General features: G+C 34.5%; 2 protein-coding genes and 1 pseudogene across 2 annotated transcripts; all 3 read left to right on the forward strand.

The window, feature by feature from the left end:
- The first annotated feature begins 133 nt into the window (after positions 1–133).
- Positions 134–1,429, forward strand: LOC147288430 (E3 ubiquitin-protein ligase RZFP34-like). Its single transcript, XM_086239094.1, has 6 exons — positions 134–152; positions 253–335; positions 424–515; positions 667–736; positions 853–894; positions 1,011–1,429. The coding sequence occupies exons 2-6, from the start codon at positions 306–308 to the stop codon at positions 1,161–1,163; spliced, it is 387 nt and encodes a 128-aa protein (XP_086095220.1). The 5' UTR covers positions 134–152; positions 253–305; the 3' UTR covers positions 1,164–1,429.
- A 4,888-nt stretch (positions 1,430–6,317) lies between these two features.
- LOC147288431 (scarecrow-like protein 3 pseudogene) lies at positions 6,318–7,580 on the forward strand (annotated as a pseudogene).
- Positions 7,581–8,987: 1,407 nt separating this feature from the next.
- Positions 8,988–11,674, forward strand: LOC147288432 (uncharacterized). Its single transcript, XM_086241011.1, has 3 exons — positions 8,988–10,134; positions 10,623–10,775; positions 11,031–11,674. Exons 1-3 carry the CDS (start codon positions 8,988–8,990, stop codon positions 11,672–11,674), a joined length of 1,944 nt encoding a protein of 647 aa, XP_086097137.1.
- The last annotated feature ends 851 nt before the right edge of the window (positions 11,675–12,525 follow it).

Raw genomic sequence — 12,525 nt, forward strand, 5'->3', positions numbered from 1 at the left:
TATTTTGATTTTGATTTTTAGGAACTACCTTTCATTACCTTACTTCTAGTAAAGATTCTTCATTGATAAAACACTTGCATGTGCCTAAATTTGTTTTACTTGGTATTACAGAACTGGAGGTGAGGATACTTTTTTCCACTGTGACAAGTGTGGTAAGACGTTAACCCCCCCACGTTTTCTTTACTTCTTTGAAATCCTTTTAATTATGCCTTTTTCAATAATCTAAATTGGATGTCTCTATCTGTGATTTAGGATGTTGTTACTCAACAGTGTTGAAGGATTCACACAATTGTGTGGAAAATGCAATGCATCACAATTGCCCTGTGTGCTTTGAGGTAAACTTTGGAGGATGCTATTTCTAAAAATTATTATACAGAGTTTTCTGCTTAATAGTGCACCAACTCACATCAGTTATTTGTGCAGTTTCTTTTCGATACAATGACAGACATTACTGTCTTGCCATGTGGACACACTATACATTTGGAATGTGTGAAGGAGATGGAGCAGCATTTCCAGTAATTCTTTTTTGTATTCAAGATATATGTATATACTATAGAAGGATGATCTGATATAAATTGTTGATATAAATTATAAAAAATCTGTAGTCTTGATTTATTTTATTCTTGGACTGTTGTGAATCCATATTAATTGTGCATAACTCTGCAGGTATTCATGCCCGGTTTGCTCAAAATCATACTGCGATATGTCCCGTGTGTGGGAGAAACTTGATCACGAGGTAAATCTACAATTCAATCATTTAAGCTTTTCATTGTAAGAATGATTTGAGTCATATAACTGCCTCATCGTTACCTTTATTTTCTAGCTTACTAATCTCTTTCAAATCAATTTCAGGTTGCTGTAACTCCCATGCCTCAAATCTATCAAAATAAGATGGTAAGTACACTCATGATAACTTCTGTGACTTTGGCAACAAGGGTGATTAAATTTTTCACTTATATTTAATTAACTACGGTGGTAAAAATGCACATTTATTTTGCTGTTACATTTAGGTTTGGATCCTCTGCAATGATTGTGGGGAAACATCAGAGGTAAATTTCCACATTGTGGCACATAAATGCCTCAAATGCAAATCCTATAATACAAGGCAGACACAAGGAAGGCCAGCCTCATGCACATCAAGGATTACGGAGATGGTGAGATAACAAAAGATTTATGATGTATTAGTTTCTAAATTATATCGATTAGTGTCACAAAAAGGTAGCTCTTAGTTGTGACAAAGGAGGGGTAGTGCTGGTCCCTTTATTCTTTGCATACTAGTTTCTCGGCAGGTTCACTTGTGGAATATTTGCTCATATTTGAGCCATTTTCTGTATGCTAGTGGGTAGGGTCAGCAGGTTACATTTGAAAGCAGGGGAATACATTGTATGAGAGCTTCATCAATGGAAAATGTTTCTAGATTTCACAGAGATATCATGATTAAAGTTTGTAATCCAATCATAAATCTAGGTTTGCAACTGGTACTAGATTGCTTGAATAAAATCAATGAATTTTCGTGTAGCAAAATTTAAGTTCATATTAGACCTTCTGAGATGGACTTGCACACCACAGCTTTGGAAGTACATATAGAATTTTCTAAGCTGGTATCCTTAACCGACATGTGCAAGTACCAATTTATTACCAGGTGTTTGGTTTATTTCTTATATAGTATATAATGCTTTATGTGTTTTTTGGTACACTGTAGGCTTTAAATTCAGTTTCTCATTTATCAAATTGAATTCCTTATATATGTGTATATATATATGTATATTTTTTTCTTTTTGGGTAACTCTCAGAATATACGTGGTGGAAGAGTGAAATTCCAGTCTATGCTTGCATGAAATCGTGTTTAGTTATTCACGGCACAGTATATTTGAGGTTTGAAGAAATTTGGATACCTACTTAACAGTGAAAAAATGTGAAATATGTCATTAAATCTGTGCTGAAATATAGATAAAGAAAAATGACAGAACGAAATATAGATAAATATTTGAGTTTTGTGGTGATGATTTTTCTGTCATTGGACCATTCAAGGACTAACATGCTATGTATAATTGTTATTAGTGAGCTCAAACTCTTCTTATTTTTTGATTTAGCAATGGAGCTTGCATTGTCTCTAGAGAAACTAACAAATGAAAAGCTGCTCAACCTACACCATGTAAGGAATCTATTCTTATTCCATGCTATTTTCTTAGCTTGAGATGATGATAGTTTTAGCAGATTATATTTGGTATATGTTAATTCACCAGTAACACCATTTGATTCATGGTAAGAATTAACACACGCCACTATGTTTGAAGATTCAAACCTATGAGGCGATGCTATGCTCTAATACATGCTTTTATGTGACTAACAGGTTGCTGATCGGAACAAAGATGTGTAGTTGTCAGATTTCATAGAAACCGAGTTTCTAACTATACTAGCTAGTTCACATTCAAATCTTTTGTATAGGCAGAATTTAGGCCTAGCTGAATTACACTGTCATGCCTTCATTATTTTTGTACATGTTGGCATGTGTTTAATTAGGATCTAGCTAGTTGGAGATGGATTTTGTGAAGGTTATGGAGATAGGATAGTGATTTTGGGGTATACATGATGAGGGTTATCCATATTTTTATATGGATTTGTAATCTTATTTTGTTAACTTCATTACTGAGTTTGGATGTTGGATTCATTTTTATGAATGGAAGAATTTAAGTTGGATTACTTTAGAAGCTTAGTAATTTGCGTGGATGCATATTTACCAATTAATTTTTATCAATATCAGAAGCCTATTGCATATCAGATTATGTAAAAATGCAACGATAAGGAATGAATTTTAAACATCATTTAAAAAACAAAAAACCGATATCTAAAGCATATTTTTATATCAGATTTTAAGTACCAAATCAATATGTTATACACCTTTTATATCAGATTTTTAGTATAAAATCGATATGTTATACACCTTTTATATCAGATTTTAAGTACCAAACCGATATGTGATACACCATTTATATCAGATTTTTAGTATAAAACCGATATGTTATACACCTTTTATATCAGATTTTAAGTACCAAACCGATATGTGATACACCATTTATATCCAATTTTAATTACAAAACCGATATGCTATACTTATTTTATATCTGATTTTAAGTACCAAGACGATATCATAAGTATCTTACATATCGGAATGTAGTTTTTAAGATATCAGAAATCATTAATATCTGATAACAATGATGGTATATCATATCGGATTATCAAACAAATACGATATCTAATATAATATAGACATCAGTGAATAACCGATATGTAATATGGGAGAATAGATATCGGCACGCATTATATCGGTTGGAAACCTAAATAGATATCGGTTTATCACTGATATATATGAAGGTTTTTCTTGTAGTGAATGTCCCACATCGGAAAACTGTCTTGGGCCTCTCCACCCATTACCAATTGGTTTTGGGTTGAATGCTCTAATTCTATCAATCTGGACACCATCAAACCATTACTTCAACTTGGTAAATTCTGTCTCTCATTTTCTTCCTTTTTTATAGTGGCTACAGAGTACAAACTAAAAGAATAAAAGAAGAAATGGTCCCCCACTGCCCCTTTTGGCATAACATTTTGCACAAGTATTTAATAGTTAAATTCCACTACCATGTAGATGATTAACAGTAGGTGCTATATATATATATTAAAGGTTTTTATTTTTATATATTAATATTACTTTTTTGGACTAATTAGATTTCCAAAATCAGTTGGTCTGAAGATTATAGTTTGGGACTTAACATGAAGGTTAACACAAATTTAACATTTTGCAAAACTAATAATTTATTAAAAATAAATCTGATTCTTGAATGAGTTGTCTCTCACTTGTTATATTAAGTTGGATTGCTGAAGATTATTTACGAGCTTGGGCTTAGGTTATACGTTTAGCAATGAGAGGATGACTTGTAGAACATTGTTATGGGCCGGAAGGCAGAAACTCTATTAAATAGAAAGCCCAACCCAATGTAAATTTGTGGACTATGGCTTGTCCGACCGTCCTGATCGAATTGGGCTAGATTAGTGCTGCGTGCAGAAGCTGGGTCGTCTCGGGATCTTGAATTCAAAGACCCATGTAAAACGGACGGTCCAAAAATCCTAAGAATTTCTGCAATCGACGGTGGAAATTGGAAATGTTATGCTCTATCAATCTATGATCCTGTGGATAGCACACTGATTATTTCCTTCTGTTGACTAATTTTTTTAATTTAATTTTATTGTTTTAAGTTGCAAGCAAGGAATTTCGCCGAAATTTTTGTTTTTTTGGGATCCCGAAATTTTATCACATATCCATTATTTTTCAGTATTATTTCGGCGAAATTTCGAACACGGAGCAAGTGTATCTTTGTAAAATTTCTTCAAATTTTGTCGAAATTTCACTACTGTGACTAATACTCCTAGCCCATACTCAGATCTCTCTCTCTCTCTTCTCTATGTCTTCTCCCTCTGCGATGAGGTTGGGGATAGAGAGAGAAGAGATCTGGAGAGGGTTTCGGCGGCAGGGACGAGATGAGGCTGCGAAAGAGAGAGAGAGATGAGGTTGGGGAGAGAGAGAGAGAGAGAGAGAGAGAGAGAGAAGATCTGGGAGGGAAAAGAGGAAGGGAGGGAGAAGGGGGAAGGAGGAGAGATAAGAGATCTCTGTGTGGAAAGAAAAAAGAAAGAGGAAGAGATGCTCTGCATGGAAAGAAAAAAGAAAGAGGAAGGAGAGAGTCATGGGAGAGGAGAAAATGAAAGAAAGAAAAAAGAGGAAAATGAAGGAAAGAAAAAAAAAAAAGGATTTAGGGTTGATTGAGGTTTGGGGACCTTGAGCAATTGGAAAGAAAAAAAAAAAAGATTTGAGATTTTGTTTAGAATTTGATTTGGCTCTTTTGAGATTTCGTTTAATTGTTTTTAAACCTTAAACCCTAATACATTTTTTTATAAAAAATAATTAAAAATACCCTAAAAGGCCTAAACCCTAATATTTTATACCATATCCTAATGAATATAGAATATAGATTATAAAATATATAGAGTTTAGTGTATAGATTATAAAATATAAAAAATATACTAATTTCATTTATTTATTATACTAATTTTATTTAACAGTAATTGCCTCTAGCGCGCATTATATTCATCTTATATCACATGAAACCTACTATATAATTTTATTTCTTCAATATTTTTTATCAATGTAATAGATAATATATTAAATACACATATGATCAAGTTTTATTCAAAATTTATGTATTTTGATAGTAATTTTCATTGTCTTTATCTAATTTTGTCGAAATCAAAATTTTCATCGAAATTTCCATCAAAAATTTTTTGAAATTGAAATTTTACTCCTTAATTGCAAGTGGTTCATTAATTTTCATTGAGCGTTGAAGAAGGTCGATGGTATGATCCATGCCTCCATGGGTGGGTTGGCTCGACATCGACCACTTTGGCCCACATAATATATAATAATTTGTGATTTTGTTTGTATTCCCATGGTGAGGTTCGAACCAGTTTTATGCTAAGGGACAAGGACCTCTAGTTATATACATAGTTACGTACACTTTAATTACACTAATTAATATTAATTGTTTGATTCTTCAAATTTTAAATCCTCTCAAAGCTTAGATTGGGTTGACTGATCATACATAATTTAGAATTCTCAGTCACGAATGTTGATCCATCCATGAACCCATAGATTCATAAGTAAGTATATGTAACAAAAAAAAGAGACATTGCCCCCAAAAAATTCAATTTGATTTTTTCTTTAGTTATTATATTTGACTTTTAATTTTAGTGGTGTATTATAAATCTACATAATATATAACAAAAGAAACATTCATAATACATTTTGTGTGTAGAAGAATTCACATTCATAGATACATAATTCTTAAATTTGTAACACATGATTATGATTGAAAGAAACAAAAATAAGTAATTTAGAAAATTCAAATACTAAAGGACTAACCACTCACATCAATATTCAATATGAATATGGTGCAGCTAGCAATGGTCACGTTTCTTTTCCAAAATGCTGTTAATTAACAGAAGAAATATTCTATTACTCAACGAAACCTTTCTTGTACTCTTTCATTTGGAGCTCTCACACACACTTCCAATAGCAAAGCATACATTTGGAGGTCTCACACTTATTTCCAAGAGCAAAGCACCCATTGATCATCCTTACCTGCTCCTCCTCCAGATTCCTTTACAAACTTTAAAAGCATCCCCAGCTCATAACCTTCTCAAACTTTATAATTATTAGCATGTAACAACCACAGTCTTCTCTAAGAAACCATTTTCAAACCCAAATGAATTCATCATTGTCACCATTATCACCATCATCATTGTTGTCGTCGTCGTCATCATCAATCCATATGGAAGCCTTAAAGCCCAAAGAAATAGGCTTACATCTCATTCACCTCCTCATCAAGTGTGCTAACCATGCATCATCCGGTAACCTCCACCGTGGCGATGCATGTCTCCGCCAAATCTCACAGCTTGCCTCCGTGAATGGTGATTCCATGCAAAGGCTTGCGGCCCGTTTTGCTTCAGCCCTCGCAGTTCGGCTCGTCAAGCGTTGGCCTGGCCTCTACAAGGCCCTAAATCATAACACCAAATGCCCTAAACAAGAATTCGACCGGGCTCGCCTCATCTTTGCAAAGGCCTTCCCTTATCTTGGCTTTGCTTACTCCATCATTGCTTGGACTTTGATCCGAGCCATGTCTGGGAAGCGTGTGATCCATATCATAGACTTGGGTTCCGAAGACCCAAATTTATAGGCTCTGCTGATGCAGAGCCTCGCACTTTTTCCAGATGGGCCTCCCCATTTGAAAATTACTTGTGTCCATAGTAGCAAATCTGTCTTGGACAAGTTGGGCCCAAAGCTTGTAAGAGAGGCAGAGGCCTTGGACATGGCCTTTCAATACAACCCATTAAATGTGAGCCTAAGAGAGTTGACCATAGATATGCTCAAGGTCAGGTTAGGAGAAGCATTGGGCTTTGTCTCAATTCTCAATCTACACGTGTTGTTGGCCCAGGATGACCAGGAAAACTTACACTTTGGGCCTAGCAAGCGCAACAATGGTGTCAAGGACGGTGAGCAAATGGGCCAATTTCTAGCGACGGTTAGGTCCATGTCACCAAAAGTGGTGTTGTTGGTGGAACAAGAAGCTCACCATAATTTGAACCGTTTGGTGGACAGGTTCATTGAGGGTTTGCACTATTACAGTGCAATGTTCGATTCATTGGATGCAAGTTTTGTAATGGGAAGGTTGTCGAGTGAGGAACGATTTGTTTTGGAGGAGATGTTTGGGAGAGAGATCAAGAACATTGTGGCTTGGGATGGGGTGGAAAGGAAGGAGAGGCATGAGAGATTTGCATGGTGGGTGGTTAGGTTTGGGAGAGTTGGGTTCAGTCCTGTGCGCTTGTGGTTGGATTCTAATAATGCCATGGAGGATTCCAAGGTTGAGGCTTATGGGAAAGATGGCTACAAGATTATTAGCGACAAGACAAGTTTGATGATATGTTGGCACAAAAGGCCTTTGTATGCCGTGTCCGCATGGACTTGTTAGCAATTGTTGTTAATTCCTCTGTAATGGGTTCAATTGTGCTTAAGCATGGCCCAACTGTTGAAGTAGTCAAGCCCACCTACATATAAAAGCTTGGTTTTGCTATACAAGTGCTCAAGCTACCCAATCTCAATTAGGATTTGTAGTTACAAAAATTCAATTTGACGTTCAAATCAGTAATTTTCACTATTGAAATGTTGTTTTTTTTAGTTGTTTTATTACATAGGATTCTAAAGGTACTCCCAATTTTCTTTCTCTAACCCTCCTAATTTTTCCCCCCTTAATCTTAGGATTCTACTATCAATTATAAAAAAAAAAAAAACCGATCCACCCTCTACCACCCAACCCACCCCTCCTCTCCTCTCCTCTCCTCTCCTCTTCCTCTCTCTTTCTCTATCTTTCTCTCTTCCTTTAAACCTCTCTATCTATTCACTTCTCTCTCCGACCATAGTAAGGGGAATGTAATAAGAATTAAGAAGTGTACAATAAATCCAAAATGTAATAATTGGAACATGAAATAATGCATTTGATGCACGATATGTTATATTTTTAATTACATTATTGTTGTTTGTTAATGGATTTATTAGTGAGCGTTATTTGTGCTTTGTATTTATTATGTTACATGCTAAATATTAATGTAAACTATTAAAAACACCCTATTTTGATATACATTAATTCAAAACCTCCAATCTTTATTAAACTATTTCAAAACCCCCTGTTAACACTTAATATCTCTGTAAACCCCCTAGTCAACTTCTAATAAGAAAAGTTTGACTTTAATTTTTTTAAATATACCAGGTTTACCCCTGTTTTGTTTTCCTACATCAACAACATTAATTACCGTACCGTTTTTTTAGTTACCCCTGTTCTTGCGCTTGCGATGTTCATCGTGAGCTTGAATCTTCATCATGAGCTTGAATCTTCATCATCGTGAGCTTGAATCTTCATCGTGAGTTTCTTCATCTTCATATGCGATTCTCTTCGTGCGATTCGTGAGCTTGAGATCGGATTCTGCGGGGTGTTTTCTGTGATCGGGGGAGGTCTTCATCGGATTTTGGAGTAATTGAATCTGCGCGAGCTTGTTATCGGATTGTTCGGGGTGTTGTGATCGGATTGTTCTGATTGTGATCGGGAGGTTTTCATCGGAGCTTAGTAGACCAAATTCGAATTATGTTGAAATTCAGTTTCAGTGTAGCAATTCTGTGGAAATTCAGTTTCAGTTACACTTGTGTTTTTTCTTTGTTTGTTTTATTTTAAGTCAGAAATTGAAACTGATATTGCCTAAACTTATTAAGAAATTGAATTGCAATACTGATTATGTTGTTCTGTTTTAACAGTTTCAATTGATTTTATTTTGTTAGTCAGTGTTTACTTACTTTTTTGTTTTATGTTTTCTTATCATGTAGCTTAATGGATGTTGGTGTGATTTCAAGAGTTACTTGTGACAGTAAGTCAGTTCTTTTGTCATTGTTTTCCGGTGTTACCTATGAATGGATTTGTAGTGAAGTAATAAAGAGATTCAATCATTTGAAGGCAGGGCAATTTAGGTTATCTTACTCTTTACCGAATCTTGAAAGTTGCAAATTGGAATGTGATATGGATGTTCACTTGATGTTAGCTTCTTTGCCTTTGTTTAAACTTTCATATGTTGATATACTTGTGAATCACGATGGTGTTCTTGTTGAGTATGTTGCTTGTAGTGCTCCTAGTACATCATCTAAAGATACAAGTGCTAGTGAAGTCTCTTATACAAGAAAGAAAGGTGCAAGTTGTTCATCTTCTGAAGAGTTTGAGAGTTTGATTGATCCGAATCAGTATTTAGGTGATTTTGGAACTGCTGAAACTAAAAGTTATCTATCGAAAGAGTGGGAAGGTTATATTGATCATGTTGGACAAAAATTTGAGGGCGGTGTAGCTGAATTTCGTTTGAAATTGGTGAAATATGCTGTTCAGATGGGATTCAAATTTGTATATGCGAAGAATGACAAAGATCGGATTATAGCTGAATGTTTTGAGAAGAATTCACACGGTTGTAAATGGCGTGTGTATGCAGTGTTATGTAGAGCAAATGGATTTTGCTATATTCGTACTATGAATAATCAGCATACATGCCGTGAAGTTGTTCGTGAGACTAAAGGTAAGATGATGAGTTCACGAATTGTATCATCAATTGTGAAAGATGAGCTTCGTTTGAAGCCATCTTTGAGACCTATTGACATTGTGCAGGAACTGAAACTGAACTATGGTTTGGATTTCAGTTATCAAAATGCATGGAAAGGTAAAGAGATGGCAAAGCTTCTTGTTCATGGTGATGAGGAGGCCTCTTTTCAAAATTTAGCTTGGTACGTTGAAGCTGTGAAGATTTCAAATCCAGGCACACATTGTGTTTTACAGTTGGATGAGTCAAGTGGTCGGTTTCAGAGATTTTTCATTTCATATTCTGCATGTATTCAAGGATATAGATGGTGTCTTCCCATGGTTCATGTTGATGGAACTTTTTTGAAAGGGAAGTATTTGGGTCATTTGCTTGCTGCAAATGGAAGGGATGGTGATAAAGGTACGTCTTTTTTTTTTAGTTGCAGTTGTTTATTGATTTCGTTGCTTCCTTCCTCGATTTTTAAGGGTAAATCCCTATTTTTGATCCAATCTCCTCCTAGGGTATAGAATGGGCTTGGTGGAGGCATTATGTTAGGGTTTAGCTACGGGATTTTGGGCGGAGCCCAAAATCTCGTAGCTAAACCCTAACATAAATGCCGACAAACCAGGTATTTGTAATATTGAAACTTTTAATTGACTTAATTATATATGGCTCTAAAGATATTAATTCAGTTCAGTGTAGGAATTTTTTGGTAGATCAGTTTCAGTGTACCAATTCTGTGGAAATTCAGTTTCAGTCTAATATGGCAGTGAAAGTTAAAAAATAGAAAGATTGAGTTTATTTGACTTGGTTACAGTTACAGTTCAGTAAATTATCATATTTTATTCTTTTGCTTTATTAGTTACACTTCGGCTTTTTCTTTGTTTGTTTTATTTATTTTTCTGTAGGTATATTTCATCTTGCTTATGCTATTGTGGATTCTGAGTCTGAAGACAATTGGACTTGGTTTTTTGAAAATTTGTATCAAGTTTTGGCACCCCAAGGTCGTACAGTTACATTCATTTCAGATCGTAATCCTGGCTTGTTAGAAGGTGTTAACCGTATTTTTCTTTCCTCACCTCATGCATATTGTTATTTTCATTTGGTAGGAAATTTGAAAAATAAGTTGCCTGTGAAAGTAATTGGTAAATATTTGAGAGAACGTGTTCTGAATTTATTCATGAAATGTGCATATACGCCAACGGTTGAGATTTTTTACAAACATTTGGCTGATTTGGAAAAATAAGGGCATGACAATGCTAAGAAATTCTTAGAGAGCATTCCGTTTGAACATTGGGCGTGTGCTTTTTTTAAAGGTAATCGGTATGGGGTTATGGCAAATGGCTTATCTGAGTCTTTTAATTTTTGGATCCTCAAGTTTCGTTCATTGCCCATATTTGAAATGGTTGATGGTATTAGAGTTCAAATAATGGAAACTATGGACAAAAGAAGGACTGAGGCTAGTAGTTGGCATAATGTTCTTTGTCCTAAAATGGATGAGATGTTGAGGAAGTATATGGAAGTGGGTAGGCATTGGAAGATTGCCCGATCATATGATTCTGTTTATGAGGTGTTCGGTCCACATTCTGTTTTAGTTGATTTGAACTCCAACTTTTGTACTTGTCGTAGATGGAAAATTGAAGAGTTCCCTTGTGCTCATGCTCTTGTAGCAATTCAAAGAGAGGGTAAAAATGTCTATGATTACATTGAAGACGAATTTAAATCTGGTTACTATAGGAATTCCTATGCAGCTGCAATTCTTCCCATTCCTGATATTGAGATATCTGCTTATGATGCTTCTGATTTTGTTATTCCTCCTTTTACAAAGAGGCCTCCTGGAAGACCAAGATCAACGAGGTATAAGTCTATTGGAGCCAGTTCAAGATCTATTAAATGTGGTAGATGTGGTAAAGTTGATGGCCACAATAAGAAAACATGTACTGCTCCTTTGAGGAATTGATTTCTTTGTTTTTGTAGTTTAGTTTCAGTTTATGAAATTGAATTTAAGGATTTCTTGGAATTATTACATTGAATTAGATTGATGATTCTTGAAATTTTGATTATGTAGTCCTGTATTCTTGGATTTTGGAATTTTCAAATGGAATCTGTTTGGTTTTCTTGTTTTTAGTATTATTTTCGAAGGTGAAACTGTTTTGATATAGTTTCAGTTGAATATTTTGTATTATTAGGGATTTTGGTTTATGATTGTAGTTGAATGTTATTATCTGACTTATGATACAATTATTATATTCCAGTTGATAGCTTATTAACAATGAGACTGTTCATTCTCTTGAAACTGAAAAGACGTAACCTCTTTCTCTGAACATGGCAACTGAAACTGTTTTTTAAGTGAAACTGTATTGTAAGTGAAACTGTTTTGCAAGTGAAATTGTTTTTCAAGAGAAACTGTTTTGTAAAAGTTGACAAGTGCGTTGGTGTTATTGCGAGTTTTTTTGGTCCTACAAGCAAAGTTGACAACATTTAAATACAGTTTCAGTTACTTTTAGTGTCCAATTTTAGTTATTGTTTAACAGTTACACTAACTTAATGACCAAGAAGTTTTTTTTTTTTTAAAGTGAAATTGTTTAGACATTACAAAAATTACAGAAATAAAAGAACTATTTATATACAAGTAATAAATTTAAGAAATTAGATCAATGTTTGAATTTAGCAAAAAATTACAGAAATAAACCAACTACTTATATACAAGTCATAAATATAAAAGTCTCGACATTTTATCAATGTTTGAATTTCGCCATGATATGATCAAACTTGTTGTTGGCTTCTGGTCTCTTAACTTTTTTGCCCAAT

Source organism: Dryas octopetala, chromosome 4 (assembly GCF_963921425.1).
Source record: "Dryas octopetala chromosome 4, drDryOcto1.1, whole genome shotgun sequence".
NCBI lineage: Eukaryota > Viridiplantae > Streptophyta > Magnoliopsida > Rosales > Rosaceae > Dryas > Dryas octopetala.

What these genes read in the sequence shown, in the direction of transcription:
- LOC147288432 (XM_086241011.1), top strand. Translation starts at nt 8,988, where the DNA reads ATGGATGTTGGTGTGATTTCAAGAGTTACTTGTGACAGTAAGTCAGTT. An exon ending in TGGAAGGGATGGTGATAAAG is followed by an intron (nt 10,135 to 10,622) that starts GTACGTCTTTTT and finishes ATTTTTCTGTAG; the next exon opens with GTATATTTCATCTTGCTTAT. An exon ending in CTTGTTAGAAGGTGTTAACC is followed by an intron (nt 10,776 to 11,030) that starts GTATTTTTCTTT and finishes CTTTTTTTAAAG; the next exon opens with GTAATCGGTATGGGGTTATG.
- LOC147288430 (XM_086239094.1), top strand. Translation starts at nt 306, where the DNA reads ATGCATCACAATTGCCCTGTGTGCTTTGAG. An exon ending in GGGAGAAACTTGATCACGAG is followed by an intron (nt 737 to 852) that starts GTAAATCTACAA and finishes AATCAATTTCAG; the next exon opens with GTTGCTGTAACTCCCATGCC. An exon ending in AAATCTATCAAAATAAGATG is followed by an intron (nt 895 to 1,010) that starts GTAAGTACACTC and finishes TGTTACATTTAG; the next exon opens with GTTTGGATCCTCTGCAATGA.